The sequence below is a fragment of the Nelumbo nucifera genome, chromosome 3, assembly GCF_055504915.1.
Source record: "Nelumbo nucifera cultivar China Antique chromosome 3, China Antique-T2T, whole genome shotgun sequence".
NCBI classification, from domain to species: Eukaryota; Viridiplantae; Streptophyta; class Magnoliopsida; order Proteales; family Nelumbonaceae; genus Nelumbo; species Nelumbo nucifera.
The window spans coordinates 98,372,926-98,386,196 of NC_142651.1; the positions used below are offsets into that span (position 1 = coordinate 98,372,926).

Here is a 13,271-nt window from a genome sequence, read left to right on the forward strand (position 1 = left end):
TTCTGGTATCATGAAATTATCATTTTCTATTCATATTCTATTTTCTTCATCTTTGTTTCTTGTCAATTCAGGTGAAATAACTCCAGTTCATACAGAAAACAATGACGAAGAGATTCTTGAAGAGGAAGCTGTTTGCAGGATCTGTTTAATTGAATTGTGTGAAGGAGGAAATACACTCAAGATGGAATGCAGTTGTAAAGGTGCTCTCAGGCTTACACATGAGGAATGTGCATTGAAGTGGTTCTGCATGAAAGGAAACAAGAACTGTGATGTCTGTGGGCAAGAGGTTCTCAACTTACCAGTAACTTTATTTAGGGTACCAAGCTCTGCTCAGAGGGACAATAGAGAAAGGCGCAACAGAAGGAACTCAAATACACAATCTACAGGGTAATAAAATTTGAAGATTATTATCATGTATCTTGTTTTCTTGTTTCTTAAAACCCAAATTTCAGCTTAAGAGACTGGAGTTTGATGGGAACTGTTAGAACCCATGTGAATTGGATCTTTCCTGATGATCATATGACTCACTATGTACTATAAATCTCCTACTGGACCATTATATCTGTTGAGTGACACCTATTCCTATTTTCTCAATTCACCAAATTATGTAGGGGCACCTGCTTTGACTCCAAATTGTAGGGCTTGAACGAATCATGGAGTACAGGACGGTTATGACTGGCTTAGGGTTATTTTAAGACTAAGAGTAAATATTTGTTAGGTTTGGAAAAGTCTCGAGGCTTAACTGCAATAATTGCAGATTTGCCTAAACTGTGAAAAGTTTTGAATTGGGAAACATAGATCTATGGTTGGAACTTTTTAATGAATATACATATATATATATATATATTCCTAGATAGATGTAAAGGTCAATCAAGTTTGGTATGGTTCAGAGCACATCTTGTACACAACAACGGGAATTCTGGACTATGAAGAAATCAAGAAAATACAAAAAATGTGAAATCCAGGGTTCAAGGTGAAATTTTGGGATGGAATTTGATATCATATTTATAAGTTTTTTCAAGGGGTGTCCAACTATGAAAGCAATTAAATATGATTTGGCACAAAAGGATGAAAATGGTAAAAAGGGGAAAATTTTGAGTTTTGGCATATACTTAAATTGAAGAATAACTGTACTTGAACCAATTTTAATCCTTTAGAGGTGTTGTTTGAACCCTTGTAACTTGTGACCCATTGGTGGCTGTAACTACTGTAGGGTGTAGAGAGAGAAAACCTTGAACTACTCAATGGCCACCTAGAATCAGTATAGGGTTTTTGGAGACCACTCACCATATGCATAGTTTGCAGAAAAATCACTCAAATATAATTCCTATATCAATCTTGACATTTTTGACTCAAAACATGCCTAAACACATACGGAAAAAAAAATAAATTAAAAGGAGTGGTTCTTTGACCTTTTTGGGTGCAGGTGGACCCTACCTACAAGCTTGGCTAGTTTGTTTGCAGGTGGAACCTTCAGGTGGCCAAGGAAAAGAGGAAGACTCTTGTGGAGATGCACTAGGGCTGCTGTTTTATGGAAAGTTTGGGAAGAAAGAAATGCGGGACTCTTCAAGAGGAGAAAACTGTGGAAGCAATTTTGGAATATATTCTCATAAGGGTGATTCATTGGGTCAAATCTTTGGATGTGTTCTCACCCTATTCCTTTGATGACATAAGAAGAAATTGGAGGGAAGTGGCTTCTTCGTCTACAAGAAAGTCTAGAACACTTAAGATTTGGGAACCACCATCGTGGAATCTTATAAAACTTAATTTTGATGGGAGCTGTCTTAGTAACCCAGCCCTTTCAGGTACAGGAGGGGATTTTAGGGATAAAGATGGAATTATTTCAGCTTCGTTCTCAGGTCCTATTGGTCTCAGAGATTCCACTAGAGCTGAGTTGCTCGCTGTACTTTGTGGGGGCACAAATATAAGAAGGTTACGTGTTGAAGGGGATTCTCAAGTGGTGGTAAGCTGGATAAAGAACGAAAAGAAGGCAGGCTGGACTTATCGAGAAGTGGTGAACACGATCAAGTGGTTTTTAAGGGGAATGACAGTAAGTTTTCAGTGGGTTCCAAGGGATGCTAATGGGTTGGCAGATTCCTTGGCAAGGCAAGGGGTTTTTAGGGAGTAATTATTTTGGGCTTGTTTGTATTGGCTGCTTTTTAGGGGTATTCATACCCTTTTTGATTCTCATTATACACCCTTGTTTATATTAATGAAATGATATATGTTCTGTTAAAAAAAAACAGAAATTAAGAATTGTCATTATCATAAGAAAACACAATAACTCATAGAGGACTCAACCAATAATTGAAATTTTAGATACAAACTAACTATAATTAGACAAATCGGACTACTAGGCCGGACCCCACAGAAAGCATGTAAAGTGACAAAAAACATGCTGTCTAAAATTACAAAATACAAAAAAATTTCAAATTTGACTCTGATTCCTGCATCACCAAGTGGTTACAAACATGCATAAGAATTTCAAATTTCATATTATGTTGAGATCATAATATTGCAAATTTTAGTTTTTAATCCTTGTTTGTGATATTGAAGGGCCATGTAAGGCAGTCACAAGCATGGTAAGCATGTAGATGAGAATTTTGAGAAATAACGGGATCTAACAGTTCAACATGGATGCACTCTTTTAGTTTCATTTCCTTCATCTAATGTATCAGTTTTACTTGGTTTCTGCAGTGCCTGGAAGGACTTGGTGGTGCTTATCTTGATTAGCACAGTTTGTTACTTCTTCTTCCTTGAGCAACTACTGGTATGCCTTCCATTTCTTAAAACAAATCTAAAATGATATAAGTTCTTTAAATATCTACTGAAACTTGGACTAGTCTCATCTCAAAATAAATGTGACCTTTAGAAGATCTTACATGGCCAATCCAAAACCATCAGATAGGATATTCTTTTGATAGGCCTCGTGTTTAGTTCTGCACTGCAGGTTAGAACCCACCTTGTATTGACTATTGAGAAGACTGGGCAGTTTTTGTTTGTCTGGTGCTCCATTTTAGTGGGTTTTGAGGGTCTATCTTTTAGGCTCTGTTATAACTATTGACGTAATAAGATATTATATACCAATTTATTGATAATTTTTCATCAATAACATGTAACTTCATTAAAATTTAGGAAAAATTACATACAAGCAGAGGGAGGTAAACTATCTTAACTCCCTCACAAACAAACAAAAAACAAGATTAGAAATGAGCCCAAGACAAAGAATCCCTATTCATCCCTTGCTTAGCTAGCCCATCAGCAAATGAGTTAGCAGTTCTCTTCACCCAGCTGCATTTTATCTCAATATCCTTAGCTAGCCATTTGAATTTTTTCCTTTCATTGCTGTAGTTCCACATTCCAGTCTTGTCTTCCTTTAACCATCTTACCCCCACGTCCGAGTCACCTTCAATTACCAGCCTCCTAATGTTCAAAATCTCTTGCTCTTTGGACTCCTTCCAAGGCCGCAAAAATCTCAGCCCTCAGAGAGTCTCCCTCTATATACCAATCTATAGATAATTTCATGCTATACAAACAAAGTAAGCCTTGTACTTGGGACTCACACAATTTAAACTTTATAAAAAAAAAGAAAAATGCACCTTATATTGGAGCTTACACAAGGTACGGTTAGCTATACAAAGTTCCAATCTTTTGATTTAATACTCACAAAAGGGTTTATGCTGGAGTTGGAGCATGTGGCAAGGGCTTCTAGGATAACACTCTCCCCATGAGTAGATGGTAAAGAGGGGACTTTTGGAGCCCTTTTAATGCCATTTTTATACCATGTGGAAGATTACCTTTTTTTTTTAAATGAATCTCTAGATGACCTTACTAGCAATTCCATTCCCTTGTTAAATATAATCAGAATATCTCTTGATCTATGCTGCACTGATATAGCGTCCTAGTTGGTGGGCACTAAAAAATATGATTCATAGACTTGGCAGTGTTTAGACAAAATAGAAGATATTATTGTTTACATTATCAGATTTACAATGGGTCAAAAAAGCTAGGAATTGTACCAGACAAAAGAACAAATGAATTTATAATGTTATATCTATGTAGTGTTTTTTACCTAAACTTTATACTTATATAGGATAGATATGCAAAAAGTAGTCGTACAAGATTACAGAGAATCTTTAGGTTTTGAACAGAAAATAAAAGAGGAGAAAAGGAGAAGAAGAGAAGAAGAGATAGAGAAGAAGCACTCGTGGGAGAAGCTTTGAAAGAAGAGAATGGTTGGAGTGCTTAAAACAGCCGCCCCACTCCTTAATTTATATACATGGTTTCCTAATTGCAAAAGAACTTTAATGCTTACATGGCAATAAAAGATAAGATTAAAATAAAACTAATCCTAGATAAGATAGAATAACTAATCCTAGATAAGATAGAATAAAACTTATCCTTATCCTACTAGGAAAGCTGATTCTAATCAATTAAATCTAAGTACATCTCAGGGTGTCACACGAATACTCTCAATGTGGGGTCCACAGTTTCCTACACTCCCCCTCAAGTTGGGTAATAGATATTTGTCATTCCCAACTTGCATAGATCTTCTAACTTCTTTCTTGAAACAGCCTTGGTGAGAAGGTCTGCAAGCTGCATGTCGGAGGTGATGTAGGGAAGGCATACTTCTTGAGATGTAACCCTTTCTCTGATAAAATGCTGGTCCACTTTGATATGCTTAGTTTTGCCTTGCTGTACTGGATTATGGGCTATATTGATTGCAGCCTGATTATCACAGTACAACATTAGGGGTTTCTCATAAACAATACCCAATTCTTCTAGTAATGACCTCAACCATAGAATCTCAGCCACACCATTTTCCATGGACCTATATTCAACTTCAGCACTTGAACGAGAAATGACACTTTGTTTCTTACTCTTCCAGGAGACCAAATTACCTCTAACAAATGCACAATATCTAGAGGTAGATCTTTGGTCATCAACACACCCAGCCCAATCAACATCTGTGTAGACTTCTATCTTCATGTGGTCATTTTTCTTGAACAAAATGCCTTTGCCTGGGGACCTCTTCAAATATGCTAATATCCTTTCAACCGCAGAGAGGTGAGTAGTTCTAGGAGAGTGCATATACTGACTAACTACACTAGTTGCATAACTAATGTCAGGTCTTGTGAGGTAAAGATAGAGAAGCTTTCCAACTAACCGTTGAAACATAGCTTTATCTTCAATAGGCTCTCCACCTTCTGCACTAATCCTGTGGTTCTGTTCAATAGGTGTGTCCGCAGGCTTAACTCCCAACTTTCTTGTTTCTTCTAGCAGATCAAGAACATACTTTCGTTGAGAGACAAAAATCCCATGCTTGGATCTAGCTACCTCAATGCCCAAGAAGTATCGTAGTTCCCCCAGATCTTTTACCTCAAACTCTTGATGGAGTTGCTTAAGAGACTCAATTTCACTAGTATCACTCCCGGTTACTACAATATCGTCCACATACATGACAAGCAAGGTTATGGAGGAACCCACTCTCTTAATAAGCAAGGTGTGGTCTGACTGAGCCTGCACATATCCGAATCTATCAAGGGCTCGTCTGAATCTGTCAAACCATGCTCTAGGGGATTGTTTTAGTCCATATAGAGCTTTGTTCAACCGACAAACCTTTCCTGTCTCCATACCATAAAATCCTGGAGGCAACTGCATGTAAACTTCTTCCTACAAGTCTCCATTGAGAAAAGCATTTTTAACATCCATTTGATACAACGTCCAAGAGTAACTAGCTGCAAGAGATAATAGTACTTTGATAGTGGTCATCTTTGCTACTGGTGCAAAATTTTCTTAGTAGTCAATACCATATGTCTGAGTAAATCCTTTTGCAACTAATCGGGCCTTATACCTTTCAACAAAACCATCAACATTATGTTTCACAGTGAATACCCATCTACATCCAACCGGTTTCTTTCCTTTAGGTTGATCAACTATCTCCCAGGTATTGTTTCTGATGAGGGCATCCATTTCCTTTAGGTTTCTTTCCATTCTAGTACTTCCAATGCTTTCTGTATTGTTCTGGGAATGGGAATATCAGCAATGGATGCAAGAAAAGACTTGTAGGAGGGAGACAAATGATCATAGGATAGGAACTGAGAAATGCAGTGAGCTGTGGTGCAACGACGTTTGCCTTTACAGACTGCTATGGGGAGATCAAGGTCACTGAATGAAGGTGAAGGCTCCATGGTTGAATGTCTCTCATCTGTAGTATCTGGATCTGGATCTGCAGAAGGAACTGGGGCCACTTGGTACCGGGGTCTGGATCTGGATCTGGATTTGCAGAAGGAACTGGGGCTACTGTGGTACCGGGATCTGGACCTGTAGTGGGGACTGGGACTGGCCTGCACTGCTGATGTCCAAAATCGACCTGTCTCCATTGTCTGTGATAGACTCTCAACATCCTTGCACCTTTGACATCCTTCCCCGTTACATCCTTCTTCACTTAATGAGATTGGAAAAGGAACTTCCGATGAGCTACTCCCGGCTTCACTATTCTCCCTCTGAGGAGAAACCCTTGGATAATAGGGTTTATCCTCAAAGAAGGTGACATCCATTGAGACATCTTTTTCCAGAAGTCGGTTCATAACAGCAATATCCCTTTTGAGTTTGGGCATAACCAAGGAAAATATATTTGGAGGCCTTGGGATCAAATTTGGAACGATGAGGGCCTAGGATTTGAACGAAACAAGTGCAACCATAGGTTTTGAGGGGAATGGTAAATTATTCTTTATCAGGGTATAAAAGGGTAAATGGAGTTTTCATGTTAACAACCCGTGAGGGAATCCGATTGATGAGATAAACAACTGTAAGAACAACAACATCCCCTCAGAAACATATAGGCACATTTGAGGTAAACATAATGTCTCTAACTACCTCCAATATGTGTTTATTCTTTCTTTCAGCAACCCTATTCTGCTGTGGTGTATGTAGGTAGGTACTTTGATGGATAATCCCATGATTAAGCATGTAGGAGGCTAATGGGTTTGCAAAATATTCTTTTGCATTATCTGATCTAAAAATTTTAATTTTGACCCCAGATTGGGTTAAAATCATTTGATGAAAGATCCGGATTAATGCTGGAACCTCATCTCGAGAACGCATAAGGTAAACCCAAGAAAAGCGAGTTTAATCATCAACCAATAATAGGAAATATCTGTACCCTCCCCATGGCAGTGGTATGATAGGGTCCCTAAATATCAGTATGCACAATTTCAAAAGGAATATTGCTTATGTTATTACTTAATGAATAGGTAGTCTTACAATGTTTTGCAAGCTCACAATTTTCACATTTCAAACCAGTGATTTGGACATATTCAAATATACTAGGAAGCAAACTTTTCAAAGCCTGAAAGGATAAATGGCCCAATCTATTATGCCAAAGCATCACCTGATTAACAGACTGAGAAACAAAGGATTTCTTAGTTTCACTATCTTCCTGATGAGCACTTCCTCCAAATTGGTAGATTCCATTTGTCTCACGGCCAGTCCCAATCACCTTCATTGTTTACAGATCCTGAAAAACACATCGATCAGGAAAAAATGTTATTGAATAATTCTGCCCTTTTGTAATGCTACTAACTGAGAGCAAGTTAGTATTAAGCTTAGGAACATGCAGGACAGAGGATAGGGAAATTGTATAAGACAACTTGATGTCTCCTTTTCCAGAAATAGGAACAAGAGATCCATCAGCAATGGACACTTTGTCTTTACCAGAAGATAAATGATAGGTAGAGAATAGTGAAGGCAAGCTAGTCATATGATTAGATGCTCCTGAATCTATTATCCAAGAATGTTTTGTATTACCTAGAGCTGAAGCATGATAAGCTGAGGCTCGATTACCTGATTGAACAAAAGATGAGGTTGAAGGTGCTGGTGATGGCTGAGGAGATGATACTGAATTACTGACTTCACTTTCTAATTGTGTCAGAGCAGTTCAGACATCAGCTAGGGTATCAAGAGGGATACCTCTTGAAGCCGTTGAGGCTGCACTATCAGTGTTGATGGCCATATTGGCATTACCCTTTTTGTTTATGAGTTTTGCTGGAACTAGATGTGGATGCAACTTCCAACAGGTGTCTTTGGTGTGTTTAGGTTTCTTGCAATGTTCACAAACTAGGTCCTTTTTAGCCTCTTTCTTCATATCCCTTTCCTTATCTCCCCCTGGCTTGGGTTTAACTGTTGTCAAGGCAGATTCGAAAAGCTGTTGTTGTAACATGACCTTTCTCCTAGTCTCTTCATTGTGCACTAGGGAATAGGCTTGAGATAGAGTCACACTTTCTCTTGTCAATAGTTTTTGTCTTACAATATCATATTCAGAATTTAGACCAGCCAAGAACTCAAATACTCTGTTAGTTTCAATCTGCCTTCTGTAAGTCTGTGCATCTTTCTGACTCTCCCATTCAATCGTCTCAAGGTGGTCAATCTCATGCCACAGGGATTTTAGGGTTGAGAAATAAACAGAGACCTGTTTCTCCCCTTGTCTGAGATTTTTGACCTCACATTTCAGCTAATAAGCCCTAGCAACATTAAGGGGCTTGATAAAACTCATAGATGTTCGTATATGTTCAGATCAGAAGAAAGAGAAAGAAAAGAGAGAGAGAAGGAGAAGGAGAAAGAGAAGAAAAAGGAGAAAAGTCACAGCCGAACTAGAGAGAAAAATCTCAAAACCTCTAGTCAGCCCGTCTTTTATTTATACTCTTCTAAGATATACAAGGATTACCATTGTACATCAGCAGAGCAATACATATATAACTAAACATAAAAGGACTGTACTACCCTTGTACAACCGACTTTAACACTCCCCCTCAAGTTGGTGAGTATATGTCATATAGTCCCAGCTTGTTACATATGTAGTCCACTCTTCCCCGATTCAACCCTTTGGTAAACAGATCTACCCATTGATTTCCTGTGTTCACATATGCTGTACTTATCACTCCACTAAGCACCTTATCACGTACAAAGTGACAATCCACTTCTATGTGCTTCGTCCTTTCGTGAAGCACTGGATTAGAGGAGATATGAACTGCAGCTTGGTTATCACAATATAGCTTCATAGGAGTGTTAATCGAGTATCCCATCTCCTCTAGTAGATGCTTCAACCACACCAGTTCGAATGTTGTATGAGCCATAGCCCTATATTCAGCCTCTGCACTACTTCTTGCTACCACTGTCTGCTTATTACTCTTCCATGTCACTAAGTTCCCACCAAGAAAAGTGCAATGCTCTGTAGTGGACCTTCTATCAGATATGGACCCGACCCAATCAGCATCCGTGTATCCCTCTATCTCAAGACTTCCTCCACTCTTATACAACAAACCACGACCTAGAGCACCCTTCAAATACCTCACAATCCTTAGGATTGCCTTCCAGTGTGGGATTCTCGGATTCTGCATAAATTGACTCACTACACTAACCGCAAATGAGATATCAGGTCGAGTGATGGTTAGGTAATTAAGCTTACCCGCCAGCCTTCTGTACCTTCCCGAATCCTCAAACTCCTCACCTATATCACTACCCAATCTAGCATTCAGTTCCGTAGGTGTTTCAGCTGGTCTGCCACCCAACAACCTTGTTTCCTCTAGCAAATCAAGAACATATTTCCTCTGTCACAGATTAATACCATTCTTGGACCTTGCAACCTCTATCCCTAGGAAGTATCTTAATTTGCCAAGATCCTTTGTCTGGAAGTGATCATGCAAGTAAGTGTTCAACCTGTCAATTTCTGGTCTGTCACTGCCTGTGATAACAATGTCATCTACATATACCACCAAGAGAATCTTCCCAACATTTGATTCATAGCTGAATACGGAATGATCAACCTGACACTGTTTCATTCCAAACTTCTTCACCACTTCACTAAATCTCCCAAACCATGCACGGGGAGATTGTTTAAGTCCATAAATAGCCTTCTTAAGTCTACAAACCTTCTCACCCTTCCCTTGAGCAACAAACCCTGGTGGTTGCCCCATGTACACCTCCTCAAGAAGATCACCATGTAAAAAGGCATTCTTGATGTCAAGTTGAAACAAGGGCCAATCAAACATAGCAACAAGAGAAATTAGAACACGAACTGACCCAATTTTGTTAATCGGAGAGAAGGTGTCTGTGTAATCAATACCATACTGCTGTGAATAACCTTTGGCAACAAACCGAGCTGTCAACCGTTCAACACTTCCATCAGGTAAATATTTAACCATGTACACCCACTTACAGCCGACCACATGCTTACCGGGAGGAAGAGTAGTGAGGTCCCACGTATGAGTACGAGTCAGGGCCGAGAGTTCTTCCATTGCTTGGTGCCACCTTGGAGAATTGAGGGCTTCCTAGACATCCTTGGGAACAGAGGCAGAGGATAACATAGAAACAAACTGTTGATGGGAAGCCGAAATGTGAGATACAGAAACAAAATTGGAAATGGGATGGAGCGTTTACCTTTCCGCAAAGCAATAGGAAGATCAAGGTCAGAACTTGGAGTTGGGGCTGGGGTGGGATCAACTGCCAGATTTGCCGACGGTGACGAAGCTAGGGGAGGAGCCAATGCCTGACGATGTGTATACACTTGCCGGATAGGTGGTCCTCTCTCAGGTAGCTACACTGGAGGCAAAGACTGGGTCATGACTGGAACAAGAGGAATGGGACCCTCAACAGGAACAAACTCAAAAAATGTAACATCAGAACACACAAAAGAACGCCGAGAACGAGGGTTATAACACTTATACCCTTTTTGAGTCCTGGAATAGCCAAGAAAGACACACTTAGTGGATCTAGCATCTAACTTGTCCATTCCAGGCCCAAGATTATGAACGAAACACACACATCCAAAAACTCTGGGAGTAAGGGGAAAAGGAGACAACGTGGAAAACATAGCAGAGAAAGGGGACTGACCTTCAAGGATAGACATGGGCATGTGGTTAATAAGAAAGCAAGATGTGAGTACAACATCACTCCAAAAGGGTTTGGGGATATTCATCTGATGTAAGAGGGATCGAGTAGTTTCCAAAAGGTGACGGTTTTTTCTTTCAGCCACCCCATTTTGTTGAGGGGTGTAGGTATATGAGGTTTGATGGATAATGCCATGTTGTTCCAAATATTTTTGAAAGTGTGTGGAAAAATACTTGCGGCCATTATTAGAACGAAGAATTTTAATATTTATACCAAATTGATTGCGAATTTCAGCATGAAATTTCTGGAAGATAGAAAACAATTCACTCTTTTCTTTCATAAGGTAAAGCCATGTCATCCTTGAATAATCATAAAAAAAAATTACAAAGTACCTGTAACCATTATAAGACACTACTCTGTTTGGACCTCAGATGTCCGAATGGACTAAAGAAAAAGGACTCGATGTACGACTATCAACTCTAGGACTAAAGGAGACATGATGATGTTTCCTAGACTGACACGACTCACAATTTAAATTAGAAAGACGACGCAACGACGGAACAAGTAACTGAAGAGCTCTAAGAGACGAATGACCAAGTCTGTAGTGCCACTAATGAGGGGAGAGAGATGATTGAAGAGCTGTTGCCGAACCACCTCCATCAAGATAATACAGTCCACCAGCTTCATTCCCTCCACCAATCTTCATCCCCGTCTTGAGATCCTGAAACACACAAGAGGAAGGGTAAAAAGTTATTGAGCAATTAAGATACTAAGTCAATTTACTATCAAACATCAGGTTAAAGGGAAACTTGGGAACATATAAAACTGAGGAGAGGGATAATGAGTCAGTGTCAACATTACCAACACCACATATGGCTGATGTAGAGCCATTGGCAAGAGTAACATATTGGGAAATGGAGGACGGAGAAATGGATGAAAACACACTTGGAGTTCCAGTCATATGATCGGAAGCTCCAGAATCTATAATCCAGCGGGAAGATGTGGATGCAGACAAGCCGTACCTGTGTGTGCAAGGGTAGCTGTGTTCTGTTGAGATGTACCCTGAATGAACCGCTCATACTCATCCCGTGAAACACTCACCATCTCCTTTCTGGAAGTATCTGTAGATGTAGTGGGGATCTGATCAATGACTCGAGATTCTTGTCTTGAGCTACCACCATTTACAGCTGCATGATTCGCCCAGGTTGAAGGTGGGCCATGGAGATCGTAGCAAAAGTTGATAGTATATCCCTCCATACCACAATGAGTACGCCTTCTTTGAGTATTACCACGTCCCCTACCACGGGCTCCCCCTGAGTCTCGTCCTCCAACACGACCACCACCACGATTATACATTCCACCACCACCACCACGACCATACATAAGTCCACTGCAAATGCAGACCTATCTGACATAGTGGAAGTCTCTATGGGTCCAACTGAAATCCTCCGAAGACGAGCAAACACTTCCTCAAGAGAGGGAAGAGCAGATCCACCTAATATTTGTGCTCTTACGAGTTCATACTCAGATTTCAGCCCTACTAAAAATTTGGTCACATCCAACTACTCTCTTTGTTGTTGCTAAATTTTGACATCAGGTGTAAGAGGATGATAAACATTCAACTCATTTCGTAAATTTCTCATACTGGCATAATAGTCCTCAAGACTCTGATTCCCTTGTTGCAGGTTGAAGTACTCTTGGTACAGTTGGTAAACCCTAGTAGTGTTATCTTGTCCAGAATATAGTTTCCTTGCATGATCCCAGACTTCCTTGGTTGTATCTAAAAACATGAAGTTCACACTAATTTTGGACTCCATGCTGTTCCATAGCCAAGTCATAATTTGAGCATCCTCCTGCTCTCATTCATCATATCCCGGAGAATCAATTGAGGGTTTGTCTTCTCTCACATGTTTCACTTTCTTTTTGGCTTTCAGGAAAACTTCAACAGACTTAGCCCAAGGGACATAATTCTCACCATTCAGTTTTATAGAGGTCATCTGCACATTCAGATAATCAAAAGGCACCATCACACTTGATTTGTATTCACTGCTGTCTCCCATGATTGCACAAAAAAACAGTGGGAGGTTGTACCACTAAATTGTTACTCTACTTCCCTAATAAATCACCACACTCCACATGAATGATTGAACACCACTAGGGTTCCTAGTACCAGGTTTCAGCAGAAACACTCACAACTATTCACCACTGTTTCAGCAATAATATTCACAACTGTTCACCACTTTTAGCAACAGCACTACTGTTGCCATTTACTGTCAGCACTAGAAACCCTCACAACACACCTAACGAATAATATTTTCAGTTCTGCAACATATAAAAGAAACTTGCTACATACCACAACTTAGTTCGAAGATCATGTACCTGTC

General features: G+C 39.7%; 1 protein-coding gene across 4 annotated transcripts in view; it reads left to right on the plus strand.

Moving 5' to 3' along the window:
* The window catches only part of LOC104588426 (uncharacterized), a 42,768-nt gene that overhangs the window by 12,761 nt on the left and 16,736 nt on the right, over positions 1 to 13,271 (plus strand). For all 4 annotated transcript variants that reach the window (XM_010246353.3, XM_010246354.3, XM_088900569.1 and 1 more), the window contains 2 exons: positions 72 to 387; positions 2,698 to 2,770. In XM_010246353.3, the coding sequence (XP_010244655.1) occupies positions 72 to 387; positions 2,698 to 2,770 (389 nt within the window). The remainder of the gene's footprint in view (positions 1 to 71; positions 388 to 2,697; positions 2,771 to 13,271) is intronic.